This window comes from Equus przewalskii, chromosome 4 (assembly GCF_037783145.1).
Source record: "Equus przewalskii isolate Varuska chromosome 4, EquPr2, whole genome shotgun sequence".
NCBI classification, from domain to species: domain Eukaryota; kingdom Metazoa; phylum Chordata; class Mammalia; order Perissodactyla; family Equidae; genus Equus; species Equus przewalskii.
The window spans coordinates 38,858,426-38,872,673 of NC_091834.1; the positions used below are offsets into that span (position 1 = coordinate 38,858,426).

A 14,248-nucleotide genomic window follows, 5' to 3' on the forward strand; every position below is an offset into this window, starting at 1 on the left:
AGGGACCATAGAAGAGGCATCTCACCCAGAAAGAGAGTGTCAGGGAAGACTTTCCCGAGGAATTGAAGGGCCACCACAATGAGGCCTCACAGAAAACTAGGAGTTAGCTGGTAACATGTAAAGAAGGGATTATCTTGCAGGCAAAGAGAGGTATGCCAAGTACCAAATTAAGGAAGCAAATAGCCTGCTTGGCACCTCTCAATAGACTAAAAATATCTATCGTACAGAATTACTCTCTAAAGCAGCAGCTTCCAAACATGTTCTAGGATGGCAAGAAAGGGCAATAGGAGAAACCAAGATGAACAAGGACTTAAGTTAATTACAGTGCAGAAAGATAAACAGTAAGCAAAGAACATCATCTTTAGCCTCTAAGCATGAGCTGCTTGTTAGTTTACAAAAAGAGCTCCATTATTTAAATCTTCATGTTCACATTTCTCATGGGAATTATTTGTGATGAAAATCTCTACTTTCTGAACAGCAATAATTCAGTACTTTTAGTTCCAGTGAAAATAAAAAAGAAGCGTACAGTAGGAATTACAAATATTATTTCCTACTGGCAAACAAATCTCTTAGCTATAGAATAATCATTTTCAAAGGTTTATGTGTCATAACATTGAAAATCTAAATTGACAACAGAAAATCTAAGTCAACAAAGAAAAAGCTTTTCTAGACAGCTTTGTTTTACCTTTAGTTTTGGAGAAAAGCTAAAGAAATAAACTCCCTCCCACCTTCCCACCCCTACACATACCACCACAACCAGCAATTTAAAACCCAAGTGAGACCCTGACTATACTGTGCATACTTAAGAATTTAGAAAGTAAGGCCATTAAGCGTTATTGTATGTGCCCCTTTTTTGGCCAAAAAGATATAGATCTAAAAATTCATGTTATTTGGTAGTATTTTATTTGCCAAAAGGGAATATTAGGACAGGCAATTCCAGCAATCAGAATTCACATTGAAAATGTAGTCAATCTACTTTTTCAAAATCTTAGGTCTCATTCCAAATTGCAACAGATTTAATAAATACATGATAATTTTCAACATCTTCACAACATATACATTTTAATTTCTTGAAATTCAATCCTTTGCATAGCTTCTGGATCACTGTAAACCTGTGAAGGCGGTATTGGGAATGAAATTCAGGCCCTCTACTTCTTTCAGAAAGAGCAGAAGGCATGGCAGGGAATACAACACGGGAAATGCTCAGGGTTTTGAATCGAGTAACATGGTTAATACTCGATCCACAAACATTTACTGAGCTCCAAACATAGGCAGGTGTAGCAAGAGGAATACTAGTTAGTGACAAGATGACTACCAGAAGCTGAGGTACAGCCAAACAAGGCAATGATGTGGATGGACAGCAACAAGACAAATCTGGAGACTAGTCTAGGAATCAAGTGGAAATCAATATGCATTTATTGAGACCTTAGTGAGTATGCAACTGCCCGCAGGAAGGTACCCACCCCGGGGCAAGCAAGAGTGGGCATTCCTGTGGTGTCCTGATTAGCCCTCTGGAATCATCTTTTGGATGTTTTAGTTGACCAGTTTACCTACAGGTAAGATGAGCATGTAGGGGTCCGTCTGCCAGCTCTAGTCAGCAACATTAATGTACTATCTACACGGCTATAGACATGAGCATCTGTGCAGTATGGGAATTACTCACACTGGAGATAAAAGCCAGCCCACTAGGAAGTACATCAATATCTTCAGAGCCATATCCTGCAAAAGAAGTGGAGGATAGGGAAGATGTATGTATGAAGACTTAAAAAGTAAATCTCACAGCCAAAACTTTGAACTTCTTTTGGAAACTACATTGACTTTTTCAACTATTTACTTGGGAAACTAAATTAATTTTCAGGAATCCCACAGGCATGCTACTCTGCAATAAAACCTGAGTCAGACTTCTTAAAGACTAAACTCTTTTTTTAGAATTTCATTTCAGGGAAAAAAGGCAAATATCTATAAAATAAATTCATATCCTAGATTTATTCTTTAAATAACAGCTTCCAGGGTCTGTCCTGAGAGATTCAGCTTTATTTCCCATACAAGACTAACCTACAGACCCGATGATAAAACTTGGAAAGTCATCATTGTAAAGGTCTCTCTTTTTTTTTTTTCCTTTTTCTCCCCAAAACCCCCCAGGACATAGTTGTATATTCTTCGTTGTGGGTCCTTCTAGTTGTGGCATGTGGGACGCTGCCTCAGCGTGGTTTGATGAGCAGTGCCATGTCCGCGCCCAGGATTCGAACCAACGAAACACTGGGCTGCCTGCAGTGGAGCGCGCGAACTTAACCACATGGCCACGGGGCCGGCCCCTGTAAAGGTCTCTTAAATGCCTCTCTGGCAACCATTTCCCTTCTTGCAACTTGTTGAGGCTTAAAAATCTATCATTATCCAGTCGTACTGGAAATTATTGAATAATTGTTCTCTGTTACAAAGCCCATCTTAGGATGGACTATTGAACATAAATGAATCTGAAAGAGTTTAGTCAGATCTTTTTCCATTGAGAGCTGGTCTTGAGAATTTTTCTATGGAAAGAGTACATAATAAGTAAGTTATGACTGAGAACAGGATGAAAAAGGAACTTGCATGACTCCTAGTAGAGAAATAGAGCCACATATGATGTCATCCCAAGCAGGCAGGACTGACGGTGAAGGCAATGGTTATCTAGTGTGACAAACTATATTTTATAAATATGGTAGAACCAATGTGTATCACAGCAGATGCTCTTCCTAAAATATGATGCTCATACTTTTCCATGAAGAGGTAAGGTCTACGTTCTCGCCCTTTGAACCTGGGTGGACCTTTGAAACTGCTCTGACAAATTGAATGAGGTGGAAGTGATGCCACGTGACATACAAAGTCAAGTCATGGTCATAGCTTCTGCTGGTGCTCTTTCTCTCTCTCTCTCTCTCAAGACATGCACCTTGGGAGGCATGAATCTAAATATAAGAAGTCTGGCTACTTTTTGAAGCTACAGTGGAGACACCATAAAGAGACCACTCAAGGTAGAGACAGGGACTCAGGAGGAGTCTCAGATGATTCAGTTCTCAGCCTTTGAGTCACTCTAGCTGATGCAAATGGAACAGAGATGAGCTGTCTCTAAGCCCTGCCCAAATTGCAGATTTATAAGCAAAATAATTGTTGTCATTTTAAATCACTAAGTTTTGGGGTGGTTTGTTATACAACTATAGTAATTGGAACACGTGAGAAAATGGTTATCTGGGGTAATGGGTTACTAGCGCATCAAAAGGCAACTGAGGGAGGATAGGCGAAATACATAAAAGTGAAACAAAACCAAAGGAAATGCAAATTTGAATCAATAGAATAATGAGCAACAGGCATTGAAAACTAGAGAACAGAGAAAGATCTTATTATATTCATTATACTAAAGGTTGAAACTAATCCCCAACTAGTAATCTGAAAATGAAATTAATCAGAACTTTCCATTTTCTAAGCATTCCAGTTAATCAAGATTTACCTATATATGGCATCTTGATGGCCTCAAAGATTTAGTGCTATTTCCCCATGGAGTAACATAGACATTAGGAGAACACAGTGAATTGAATAAAGCAATTTTAAAAATCACATTGATTCCTTAGTTCTTTTGTTTTTTAAAGATTTTATTTTTCCTTTTTCTTCCCAGAGCTCCCTGGTACATAGTTGTGGATTTTTTTTAGTTGTAGATCCTTCTACTTGTGGCATGTGGGATGCCGCCTCAACATGGCCTGATGAGCGGTGCCATGTCCACGCCCAGGATTTGAATTAGTGAAACCCTGGGCCACCGAAGCAGAGTGTGCAAACTTAACCACTTGGCCACAAGGCCGGCCCCTGATTGGTTAGGTTTTTGATGTTTCTCCTGCCTCTCTGAAACCTATTCTTGGGTTCCTCTTGCCATAATCTCCTTCCTACCTCTGTCGTGAATGTGAATATTCTTCAGGCTCTGTCTGCCCTTGGCTCTTTCTCGTGGCAGAGCATCCATTCTACCCATACAATCTACTCCAGTCCATGGCTTCAGCTTCCACACACGTGCTCTTGAATCTGCAATCCTTAAATCAAGTCCAAACATTTCTCCCAAGTTCCAGACCTCTATATTCACCTGTATGTTGGACATTTTTACCTGGCTTTTTTATTTCTCATATTTAACAGGTCCCACACTAATCTGGACATTTCTGCTTTGAATCTGCTTCACTTTCTATATTTCGATTTCGGTGGATGGCCTTGGAGTTATCTTTGGTGCCTTACTTTTCCTTACTCCTCAAAGGCAAGTGATCACCAGTCATTCAAGCTCTAGAGTTCCCTCCTGGATTTCTACAATAGCTTCCTAATAGGTCAGCTTTGCTCCCTACAACCATTCTCTGCACTGCTGACAGTCATCTTTTTTAAATTGCAAAGCTGACCTTGTCACTCCCCTGCTTAAAACCCTCCAGAGGTCCAAGAGGGCTGGCAATATAAATCCCAAGATCCTTGGCCTGGATCCCAAATCCTCCACATCTTGTCTCCAGTGTCAGTTCTTGTGGTTTCCACTCTCTGCTCTATATATTCCAGCTGTGCTGCAGTATTTCCGGTAGTAGTTACTGCAACGTGCCAGACTAGTCACCTGCATGCCTGAGCACATGCTGTTCCCGGCTTCTTGACAACTTACATCTTTCCTACACCACCTTTACCTCCACTTGGCTGAGTATCATGGACTCTTAGAGAAGAGCTCAGGGACCAACCCCTCAGCTTTTCCAACCTCTTTTGGTTCCAGGATTCATTTTACGTATTAATACGATCAGCTATGACTATCTCCACAGCGACATTTTTCACGCTGCGGCTGCAACCTTCTGTTCACTTGTTAATTTCCTACTAGACAGTAAGCTTCCTGGGAACAAGGACCAGGTTTTATTCATTACTGTATCCTTGTACCCAATATAATACCTGCCTTTTCACTGTAAAAGCTCCCAACAAAAGCTGGTTGGCTGACTAAATAAGATACCAGGAAACCATTTTAGTTTCGTGAACTTTGTCTTGTCTTGAGGTTAAACTATTGACTAGTGAGTGCCAATTTCTAAGTACAAGATAGCCTGTGTTTTGTGCTCTCTGCTTTGGTCCTGTCATCTTCCAAACACTAGTTCTTCTATCTCCTACATATGACAGCATTAACCTACCTCAGTAATTCACCTACAACAGGAGTGGGCATTTTCCAGAGGTGTTGTGATTGTCTTTCTTTACTTGTTCCATCTAGGGCAAAGGGAAGCTGGGGCTTTGCATTCATATGTGAAAAAGAATTACCAGCTGGTTGCACAGTATTCCGTCTCCTTACTCCCCATCCCCGCCACCTACACTGCACCTTCATGATGGCCCAGTGCATCCCAGCAACAGCAACACCTGTGGGAGTAAGAGCTCCCAGGACACCCTCCCCTGAGTCCTCCCCACATTCTCATTAGCCTTGCCCAACTATCATTACAACCCCACTGCTAGGTCTAAAATCAGTCCTATGAATAGATGTCTATTACTTTTTAACCTGTCAACCCTACACTTAGCATAACTTCGCTTCTTTGGCCTTTGATCATTCCCTACAGGCACCCTGAGAAAGGGTCACACCAAAATATTACTATCTATTAGTATGATCATCATGTCACATCTTGGAGAGAAGGTTCTGACAGCCAGCTAAGAAAACAAATGGAAGCTACTATGGGGTAGAAGCATATCTTGGAGACACGAGAAGCTGCAGGAGGGGCAGAGGGATGGAGGGGAAGATAGGAAGCCATCAAATACGGTGGCTGTATAATCCCACCAAGGGCAAGCCCTAATAAAGCTATCCATATTTCAAGTGCAACTTTGATAGAAGCCAAGGGCAGCCAAATAACTTCCTTGTTAAAACAACCCTTGACTCTCAAAGCCTTGGGAAAAAAAGTGAGCTTAATGCAGAAAGATCTATGAGAAATGATTTCTAGAGGTTAGAATTTTTTCACCTTTCAACCTTTCTTCTCAGAAGGAATACTAGGAAAGGAAAACAAAAAGAGGAAGAGCTCCTTCCACATAAAATTAACCACAAAAGTCTAGGTCTCGAAGAGAACACAGATCAGAATTTTTCCCTGGCTCTGTTACTGCCTACGGCACCCTGCCTAAAATCCATCAGTGGCTTCCATTGCTTCATAAAGCCTCCCCCTCACCAAACAGTTGAGTCTTGTGAATATTACCTCATTAGTGATCTGTACTTAAATATCCAGTCTGCCTTGTTTTGATCAGCCCTATTTATTAATATTTTACTTTCTGCATCTCAGATCTTCTGTTTTCTGCTGCTATCATACTTTCCTGAAGATTTCATAATAAAGATGTGTTGTCGGCAGATAAGAAAGACAGTGTTACACAACGGAGAGTACAAAGGTACAGAAGAGAACCACATTGGCTCACAATCTGAGCTGTCACCCTCCAGTTCTGGACCGCGAGGCAAGTAACTTCATTCTTCTGTGTGTCAGTTTCTTAGTCCGCAAGGACAGCTAGTAGCACCCACCTTACAGGTCAGCTGTGAGAGTGAGGTAGATGTTTGTAAAGCACCCAGCAGAACACTCGTAGATACCGGGACTTTGATAAGATAGTATTATTACCTTTAGATATATATCAATATTGTCTTGTTGACAAATGACCTTGACCATTCTAACTTGTTTAGTTCTCTAAATATAAAATGTAAATACACCAATAGCATGAAAAGTAACATGACATTTTTTTTCTTTTGCTCTCAGCCAGCTTCCAATCATGTAAGTCATTCTCTTCAAAATATTTGGAGAATCAGAATGTTGCTTATGTCTTACAATATTAGCTCTAGTTTTAGTTTCTCAAATGTATTTGAATTACATAATCTGAGAGTTGAGTTAGCTTTTGGCAATCATTTAGTCTAATTACTCCTCAGAAGTATTTGGCAGGCTCATATCTTTTGAGAGATATGTGCATAGTAAATATGAATATTACTGCACAAAACAGTAAACAAATGAGTGAACATTATATTTCTTTGTTTTTTAAATCAAATTAAGTTTGACCCTGACCCTACATTCTACTAAATTGGAGGGAAATTCAATCTGAGTCATTACTGGGTCTCTCTGCCAGGGTTGTGCAAAGATTGTAGGTGGAGGGTTTTAAAACTGAGCAGAATATCCGGGGAAGTCCATCTGGCCTTTATTCTACACTAGTCACCACTCAGTTACTCAATGCTGAACCCATGTGGTCCTTTTAATTTAGATAATTCTGCCACATCCAGGTCGCACTTGGGCACATGATGTTTGCTCAGGCTGGGACACACAGGACAAAGTATCCAGCCTCCCTAAAGACACCTAGTAGCCATTGCTTCTGAGGCCCTGCTCCTCCTCCTGAAAGCTGTCAGGGAGTAGAGCAAGGGTCCCTGTTAGTCAAAAAAATCCATATATTCTTATTCCTTCTCCATCAAAATCCCTTGAAGGAGCTCAGAGTTTGAAAACAAAAGTCAGGAAAAAGTTTGTCTTCAGCTCCTGCTTTCTAGCCAGCAGCACAAACCTCCTCTAAGACTAGGGAGCACAAGGGCCAGGCTAACTTTTTTAGAAATTGAGAGGAAAAAAAGACAGAAAACCAAAATCAAAAATAAACTATGCTGTCATCCTGTCACCTACTAATAAGTAAGTCACAGTCCTTGACCTTAGGGAGTTTATAACCTGACAGTGAGAGAAAGAGAGAACACTGTTAGCTATAAAGGAAAGCATGGGAGAGGGGTCCTAAGTCGCTCAGAGTTTCAGAGTGCTGTGAGGGGTCAGAGGCAGGAGAGGAATTGGCAGCTGATTTCAGGAAGCAGAGATGAGGGGATCAGTGGAGGGAATTTCACGAGCAAAGGGGAGAAAGTGAAAGGACACATTCCCAGAACAGTGAACAGAATCTCGCTGGAACTTTTTTTCTGGTAGCAGCGTCAGGGAGTCTGGGAGGCTTGGAGCCTGACTAAGCAGCCGTGGCAGTAATGAGCAGGTGAGACCAGCCCTGGAGTGGGACACAGAGGAGGCTGAGGCCAACATGTCTCATGCAGAACAATGAGGGACAAGAGGGAAACAAATGGCTCCTGCATTTTGAACTGAGTCTCTTTGAGAACGGGGCTACCAAACATAGGAGAAGTCTAGAGAGAGAAGAGCTGGTTGGGGGTGGAGGGATGAGGGAGGAAACGACAGAAACATAAACTAGATTTCAGACTGGAAAAGAAGGCCTGCAGTTTGAGAGGTTAGGGATCTCGCTATGGATTTGTGATTAAATTTTTTAAAGGCATCTCAGTAGGGTGTGAAGTTCTTGAGGGTAAGGGTTAAGTCATATTCCTCTTGGGACTTTTAGATAAATTTTGAAGGAAGTAACACTGGAAGCCAAGAACGTCATCAAGGAAAGGGAAGAAGAAAGCAAAGAGGTAAAATAGGCGATAGAAGAAGCCGGGGTGGGAGGCGAATGAAACATCACAAAGGGATGGGAAGAGAGTTCAGTGAGCATCTGGCCAAGGAGCTGTCCACGACATGCTTCAAATGATGGAGACACATCAGTGAGGAAAAGGACTGAGAAAAAGCCAAAGACTTGACATTTAGGAGACCCCTTGGCGACCTGGGATGAGGTGGCTTGGGTAAAGTGGATGGGGCAGAAGCCCCCATAGGAGGGTTTAAGGAGTAGCAGGGAATTAAATCATTTGGCAGGCTCACTTAGGTGTAGGGTGACCAAGAAATTGTGCTGGCCTCTCTTGGTATAGCCACATACGTACCAAGTCCCTCAACAAGGTGGCAGTTCTGGGGTTCTACTGGCTCCACTTCTCGAGATGCATTAGTTCTTTGTCTGTAGAAGATAAAAACACTGGAGGTCAACGCACAACATGCAAAATCAATGTCTAAACATGGTCTTTATCACCTTCATATTCGTTAGCTCTCTTTCTCATCATTTATGAATGATATAACACGTAGGCATCTCCTTTTATTCACAGTTATTTGCATAACGTGAACATTATGTGGGCAATGTCCCTATAATAGCTAATCTCCCCCAGTTATTGTTGAAAGAGTAAAATGGGATTACACATGGATAACATTTTGCTGCCCAAATAAACGATACTACTTAATAATATGAGTAACTGGATAGTATTATTAATTTAAATGTACAGAATAGCATTACTTAATTTGCTAAAGTGTTGTCTATTGTACATCTGCACGGCGGCTCCCCTCAATCCCCTAGTCTTGTCTTTTAACTCCATCCCCTCCCCAAACTGCCTTCCCAAAATTCAACAGGGTCTCCTAACAGCTGAACCCTGTAGCTTTTGCTTTTTTCTAAATATGAGTGAAATATTCTTTTAAATAACTTTAAATTTTTACTAAATTGTATTCAGGAAAACTCTGCACTTAGACTTATCTTACTGCTCCTTAAAAAAAGAAACGTCTTAGATCTACTTTATAATTATTACTTTTTGTAATCCTCTCACTTGGGTGCCCGAGCAAATGTAACAATAAACACCCTGAAACTGAACTAGAAAGTATTACCAAAAGGCCTCAACCTCCTCAACAGGTGAGGACTTGAACCTCTGAGGAGACCAGCTACTGCTTAGAGAAATAAGTAAAAACAACCCAAAGACAACTGAAGGCAACTTTAGATCCACTCAGAAACCACCACCTAACATTTCTCTTTTCTAGCCCAGTATCGACTGTTGCTGAGATATTTCTGGAAAGGCTATCACCAGCAGATCCGCCACTTTGAAAAGTCGGATACCTACATAACTGCCAGTTCCCGCCTGCAGGGTTCAGTTAATTTCCCTGCTGTCCTGCTAGGCTAGCTCTTCCAGTCTCGATGAGTTTTGTAACCCAAAACTCCTCATTATTTAACCTGCCTTGGGTAACGTCTGAGCCAGCTATAGACTTCAGGCTGGCAGCCTGGACCCCCACTAGCCATGGTACTTCCAATAGAGTTAGTTTTTCAGGAGCAGAATGCTGAAGGCACCTGGAAAAGGCGGGGCATGACTTTCAGAAAGTAAATCAGGGCATTTCTACACTACCATTTTAGGAAAGGCAAGCAGTCAGCTCACTTTCCACATCAGTGCGTCTCAAGGGACAGATTGCCGGGTGGCATCGAGGAGTGAGGTTTCAAAGCTGCTCACTCCTGCCCGCCAGGAAAGCAGCCTGGGCAGTCCTTGAGGTAACTTGGAAGAGTAGACAAAGAGAGCCAGGGACGCCAAGCTCAGGGCAGCCCAGAGTTTCACGGGTTCTTATCCTGGGCGTGGACATAGTACCGCTCATCAAGCCATGCTAAAGCAGCGTCCCACATAGCACAGCTAGAAGGACCTGCAACTAGAATATACAACTATGTTGGGGCGGGGGTCGGGGGAGAAGAAAACAAAAAAAAAGAAGATTGGCCACAGATGTTAGCTGAGGGCCAATCTTTTTTAAAAAAGGTATTGTTTAAAGAAAGATGCCAGCTCACCTTATTGCCACTAATCTCTCCCCGATTAGGGCCAGGCCGGCCCCCAGCAGGGTCAGCAGCACCAGCTTCCCCATGGTCTCGAGTGCACTGCAGCGACGCAGGGCTCAGAGCACTTACCGAGGGCGCCAACGCAGGCTCCCGGCTCCGCCCCCTGGCACCAGCCCGCACCTCGGGGCGGTGGACGCTGGGTGCTGCCGGGCGCGGCGGCTGTGGTCAGCGTCTCCCGGCCCCGCCCCGGGTTCAAAGGCATCTTCGCGCTGGCGATTCAAGACCACCTTTACGTTCGAAGTTCAAGGAAACCTTTACCTGCGAGATTCCGTTTTTTCTTCAAGGCTCAACGTAAGGAGCCCGCAGCCGTGGGGTAAAGGTCTCGTGTTGTCTTGGCAGCTTTGGGAAGAGTACACGCGTTGGTGGGACGACAGAAGGAGTTTGCCTCTAAAACCTGAGGAATTCTACCTCAGCCCCTCAAATGGCCTGAAGGGGAAACTGAGGGGGCGAGGGAGCCCAGGGAGCCAGAGTTCAGAGCCCAAAACTTCGCGTTTCTGGAACGCAAGCCGGAAAATAAGACGGAGAATTGATCCCGGGACGCTGGGAGCAGTGATAAACGAAGATAACGGAAGCGAAGAGTTTAACTCACCCTTCTCCAAGATTTGGGGCACAGGACCTTATCTCCCTGCCTTCATGCCCTGCCTCAGAATGCTGAATATGGTCGGTGCCCAGTTCAATTTGTTGACTGGGTGGATTTGTAAATATCAGTATTTGCCCCGTCATTGATGGGATAAAGAGAAATCGAGACAAGTGAAGGAAAAGAAAGAACTAGAATGGGAGACAGGAAGAGGAGCAGAGTAGGGGGAAGGGAGAATAGTTTCTTTGGGAGATTAGACGTTCAAAATCCTCCTTGATCTTTCTTTCTTCTGAGTCTTCAGTTCCTGCCAGGCAAGAACGCTCTTTCCCCTCTAGTGAGGACCTGGTTGGAGGGAAAGGGGCTGAAAATGGGGAAGACTTGTGGAATTTGGGCAAAGCCAAGTAGCATCTTCAAGCATGATCTGTTTTTATTTACCAACAGAAGGGAACAGTAGGTCTACTGAGTTGAACTGAGTAAAAAAATGTTGACAGAACAAAACTTACCAAACCTAGAGATACTAAGAAAAGAGAAGATGCTGCTTGATCTATGGGATACATAATTATAGTATGAATACATAATTATGGTATGACAAAGCTTATCAGTTATGCAACACCTGCTGTGTACTTTGCATTGTGCTTAGAACTTTGCCCACATTAACTCTTAATTCTCAGAACAACCTCCGAGGTAGGTAGTAACATTATCCCAATTTTATAGGTAAGAAAATTGAAGCAAAGAGTGACTGTGTAACTTGCCCTGGGTCACACAGCTGGGGAGCTGCAGAGTCTGGCTCCAGAATCTGTGCTGCCTCCATTAAAGCTGTGGGAGAAGGGCTGCGCTGAAGGAACCCTGTAACGTCTAGAGGAGTATCGATAAGATAATGATTTCTAAGATGATTAACTTTAAAAGAGCTCAAGCAGAGGAGGAATTTAATGGTGTTTTCATGAAGACTTAGAAAGAGAGATATGAGGAGGAGAAGAGTGCTCCCAAAGCTGAGGGGCTGGAGGTGTGGTGCAGGTGTGCATGCAGGATTTGGGGCCCAAGCTGCCACCCTGTGGCGGACGTCCCACATATAAAGTAGAAGAAGATGGTTTGGGATCTGGTTTGGATAAGGTGCCCAGCTTTCTTAGGCTGCAGATTCCTCTTCTGTAAAAGAACATCCACCTTATAGGTGGTTTAAAATCGAATGTTATGATCAGTGCAAAGTACTCAGCACTGTGGTTGGCACATTGTTAGAAGTCAATAACATGAATCATAAATTAGATCTGAACCTCCATGTGAGAGTGTAGGCTTTATCACATTACTTCTTATTATCCTATCTTTACAAATATGCAAAGTATGGCTTAGAGAGGTTATGTAATACATAAGGTTAAGGTTATATAACTATGAAGTGTCAGACTCCATTTGGATTCGGATCAACTGACTAAAAGTACACGTCCCTTCTCACTGTGCTTGCTGCCTCCCAGTGTAGCATGAAGAAGGGGATAAGGAAAGAGGCACGTTCTTGGGCAGTTGATTACAGGTGCTGTGTCATCTATAATTTGTTTAGAAATTCTTTACTTTAGGCAGAGGGGTGTGTGTGTGTGTGTGTGTGTACACATTAACTTTAAACTTTATCATTTGAATACCATAATCAGTAAATCAAATTCCTAACTTGATTAGTTAGCATTAAAGAATTCCAAACTTTGGAGACCACCATATCAAGTGCCACCATTTAAATCTGTACCTGGAGCGTACATTTGTTAGCTCAAGAGATATTAGAGATAATTATTCAGAGTGAAGCCAGTTTTGCCCAGACATTTTGTATAAGCGGCTCCAGTTCTGCCTAGAGTAAGGATGAGAACAAGGACGCCAGCATTCTCACACAAATGGAGTGAGTTCTTGGCTGTCTTCGCCCATTTGGGCTGCTATTGCAAAAGCCTGCAAACTGAGTGACTTATCAACACCAAACACTTGTTTCTCACAGTTCCAGAGACTGCAAAGTCCCAGATCAAGGCACTGGCACAATCAGTGTCAGGTGAGAGCCTGCTTCTTAGACTGCTATCTTTTTCTGTGGCCAAACAAGGAGGAAGGGGCAAGGGAGCTCTGTAGGGTCTTCTTTATAAGGGCACTAGTCCCATTCAGGAGGAGTGCAGCCTTATAACCTAATCACCACGCAAAGGCCCCACCTCCTAACACCATCTTGTTTGGGATTCAGATTTCAACATATGAATTTTAGGGGGACACAAACCTTCAGACCATGGCACTGGCTCTAGAATGCTGCTGTGTGCTGTGTCCACACTGTTGACCAAGGAAGATTCTGCTTTCTGATCTAAGGTGAACTGATTCTTTCCTTCAGAACTTTGTCTCAGACTGAATCTTTTTGTCATGTGCTTGTTCAAATACAGAGATGGTTGTAATATGGAGTACAGAGCTGGGACTTCACTGAGTTTATAGAACAATAGATCATAGGACGATTTTCATGTCTCCTTGATAAAAAACATTTGCATGTGACGGATTTGGGTTTGAGCCTTGTGTGTATTGAATCATACCACCCAGCAGTGAGATTGTGGAGAAAGGGACCCATAGCCCTCATCCACATCTAATCTTTGAAGGCTAATGGTCACTCAGCAACAACACCCTGTCAAGAGGCCAAATTGGCTTTGTCCAGAGGCCATTTTCTTACATGGACAGTAGGGCTTTTAAAAAAGCTTATATGGACCAAATGAAATAGTATATGTTTAAATAACAAATAGCACAACATATGGATCTTGTTAATCTAACACCATTGATAATCAAAATGCCACTCATGGGTATGCAGAATGTACATATGTTATAATCTTATTGTATAAAAAGTAGGGAACTTATTATGCATAAAAACAACCTAGACACAAACTGAAGAGTAGTTAATGAGTGAGAGATTAGGGTCCTGGAGATTGGGGAGTCAGTGACTCTGGAAGGAGCCTTTGCTTTTATTGTATGACCTTCTATGATGCCTGAAAACTTTAAACCATTTATCTTTATCATGTTTGTAATCATACAATTTTTAGATTAAAAAGATCATTTTTATCCATGAATGTTGCCCAGGAAACGAAGTGGTGTTAGGAGGAGAGAAAAGCAAATCAAAAGAAGATGTGATTATATGTCAATAAAGCTGTTTAGGGGCCGGCCTGGTGGCACAGCGGCTAAGTGCACATGTTCTGCTTCGGCGGC

General features: G+C 42.6%; 1 protein-coding gene across 1 annotated transcript in view; it reads right to left on the reverse strand.

Annotated features, from left to right (window-relative positions):
* Positions 1-11,135, reverse strand: part of PON3 (paraoxonase 3) — a 28,020-nt gene extending 16,885 nt beyond the window's left edge. The window contains exons 1-3 of the mRNA XM_008509585.2: positions 10,435-11,135; positions 8,738-8,808; positions 1,664-1,719 (exon numbers count right to left, since the gene is read on the reverse strand). Coding sequence (XP_008507807.2) covers positions 1,664-1,719; positions 8,738-8,808; positions 10,435-10,508 — 201 coding nt within the window. The 5' untranslated portion in view covers positions 10,509-11,135. The remainder of the gene's footprint in view (positions 1-1,663; positions 1,720-8,737; positions 8,809-10,434) is intronic.
* Between the last annotated feature and the right edge of the window lie 3,113 nt (positions 11,136-14,248).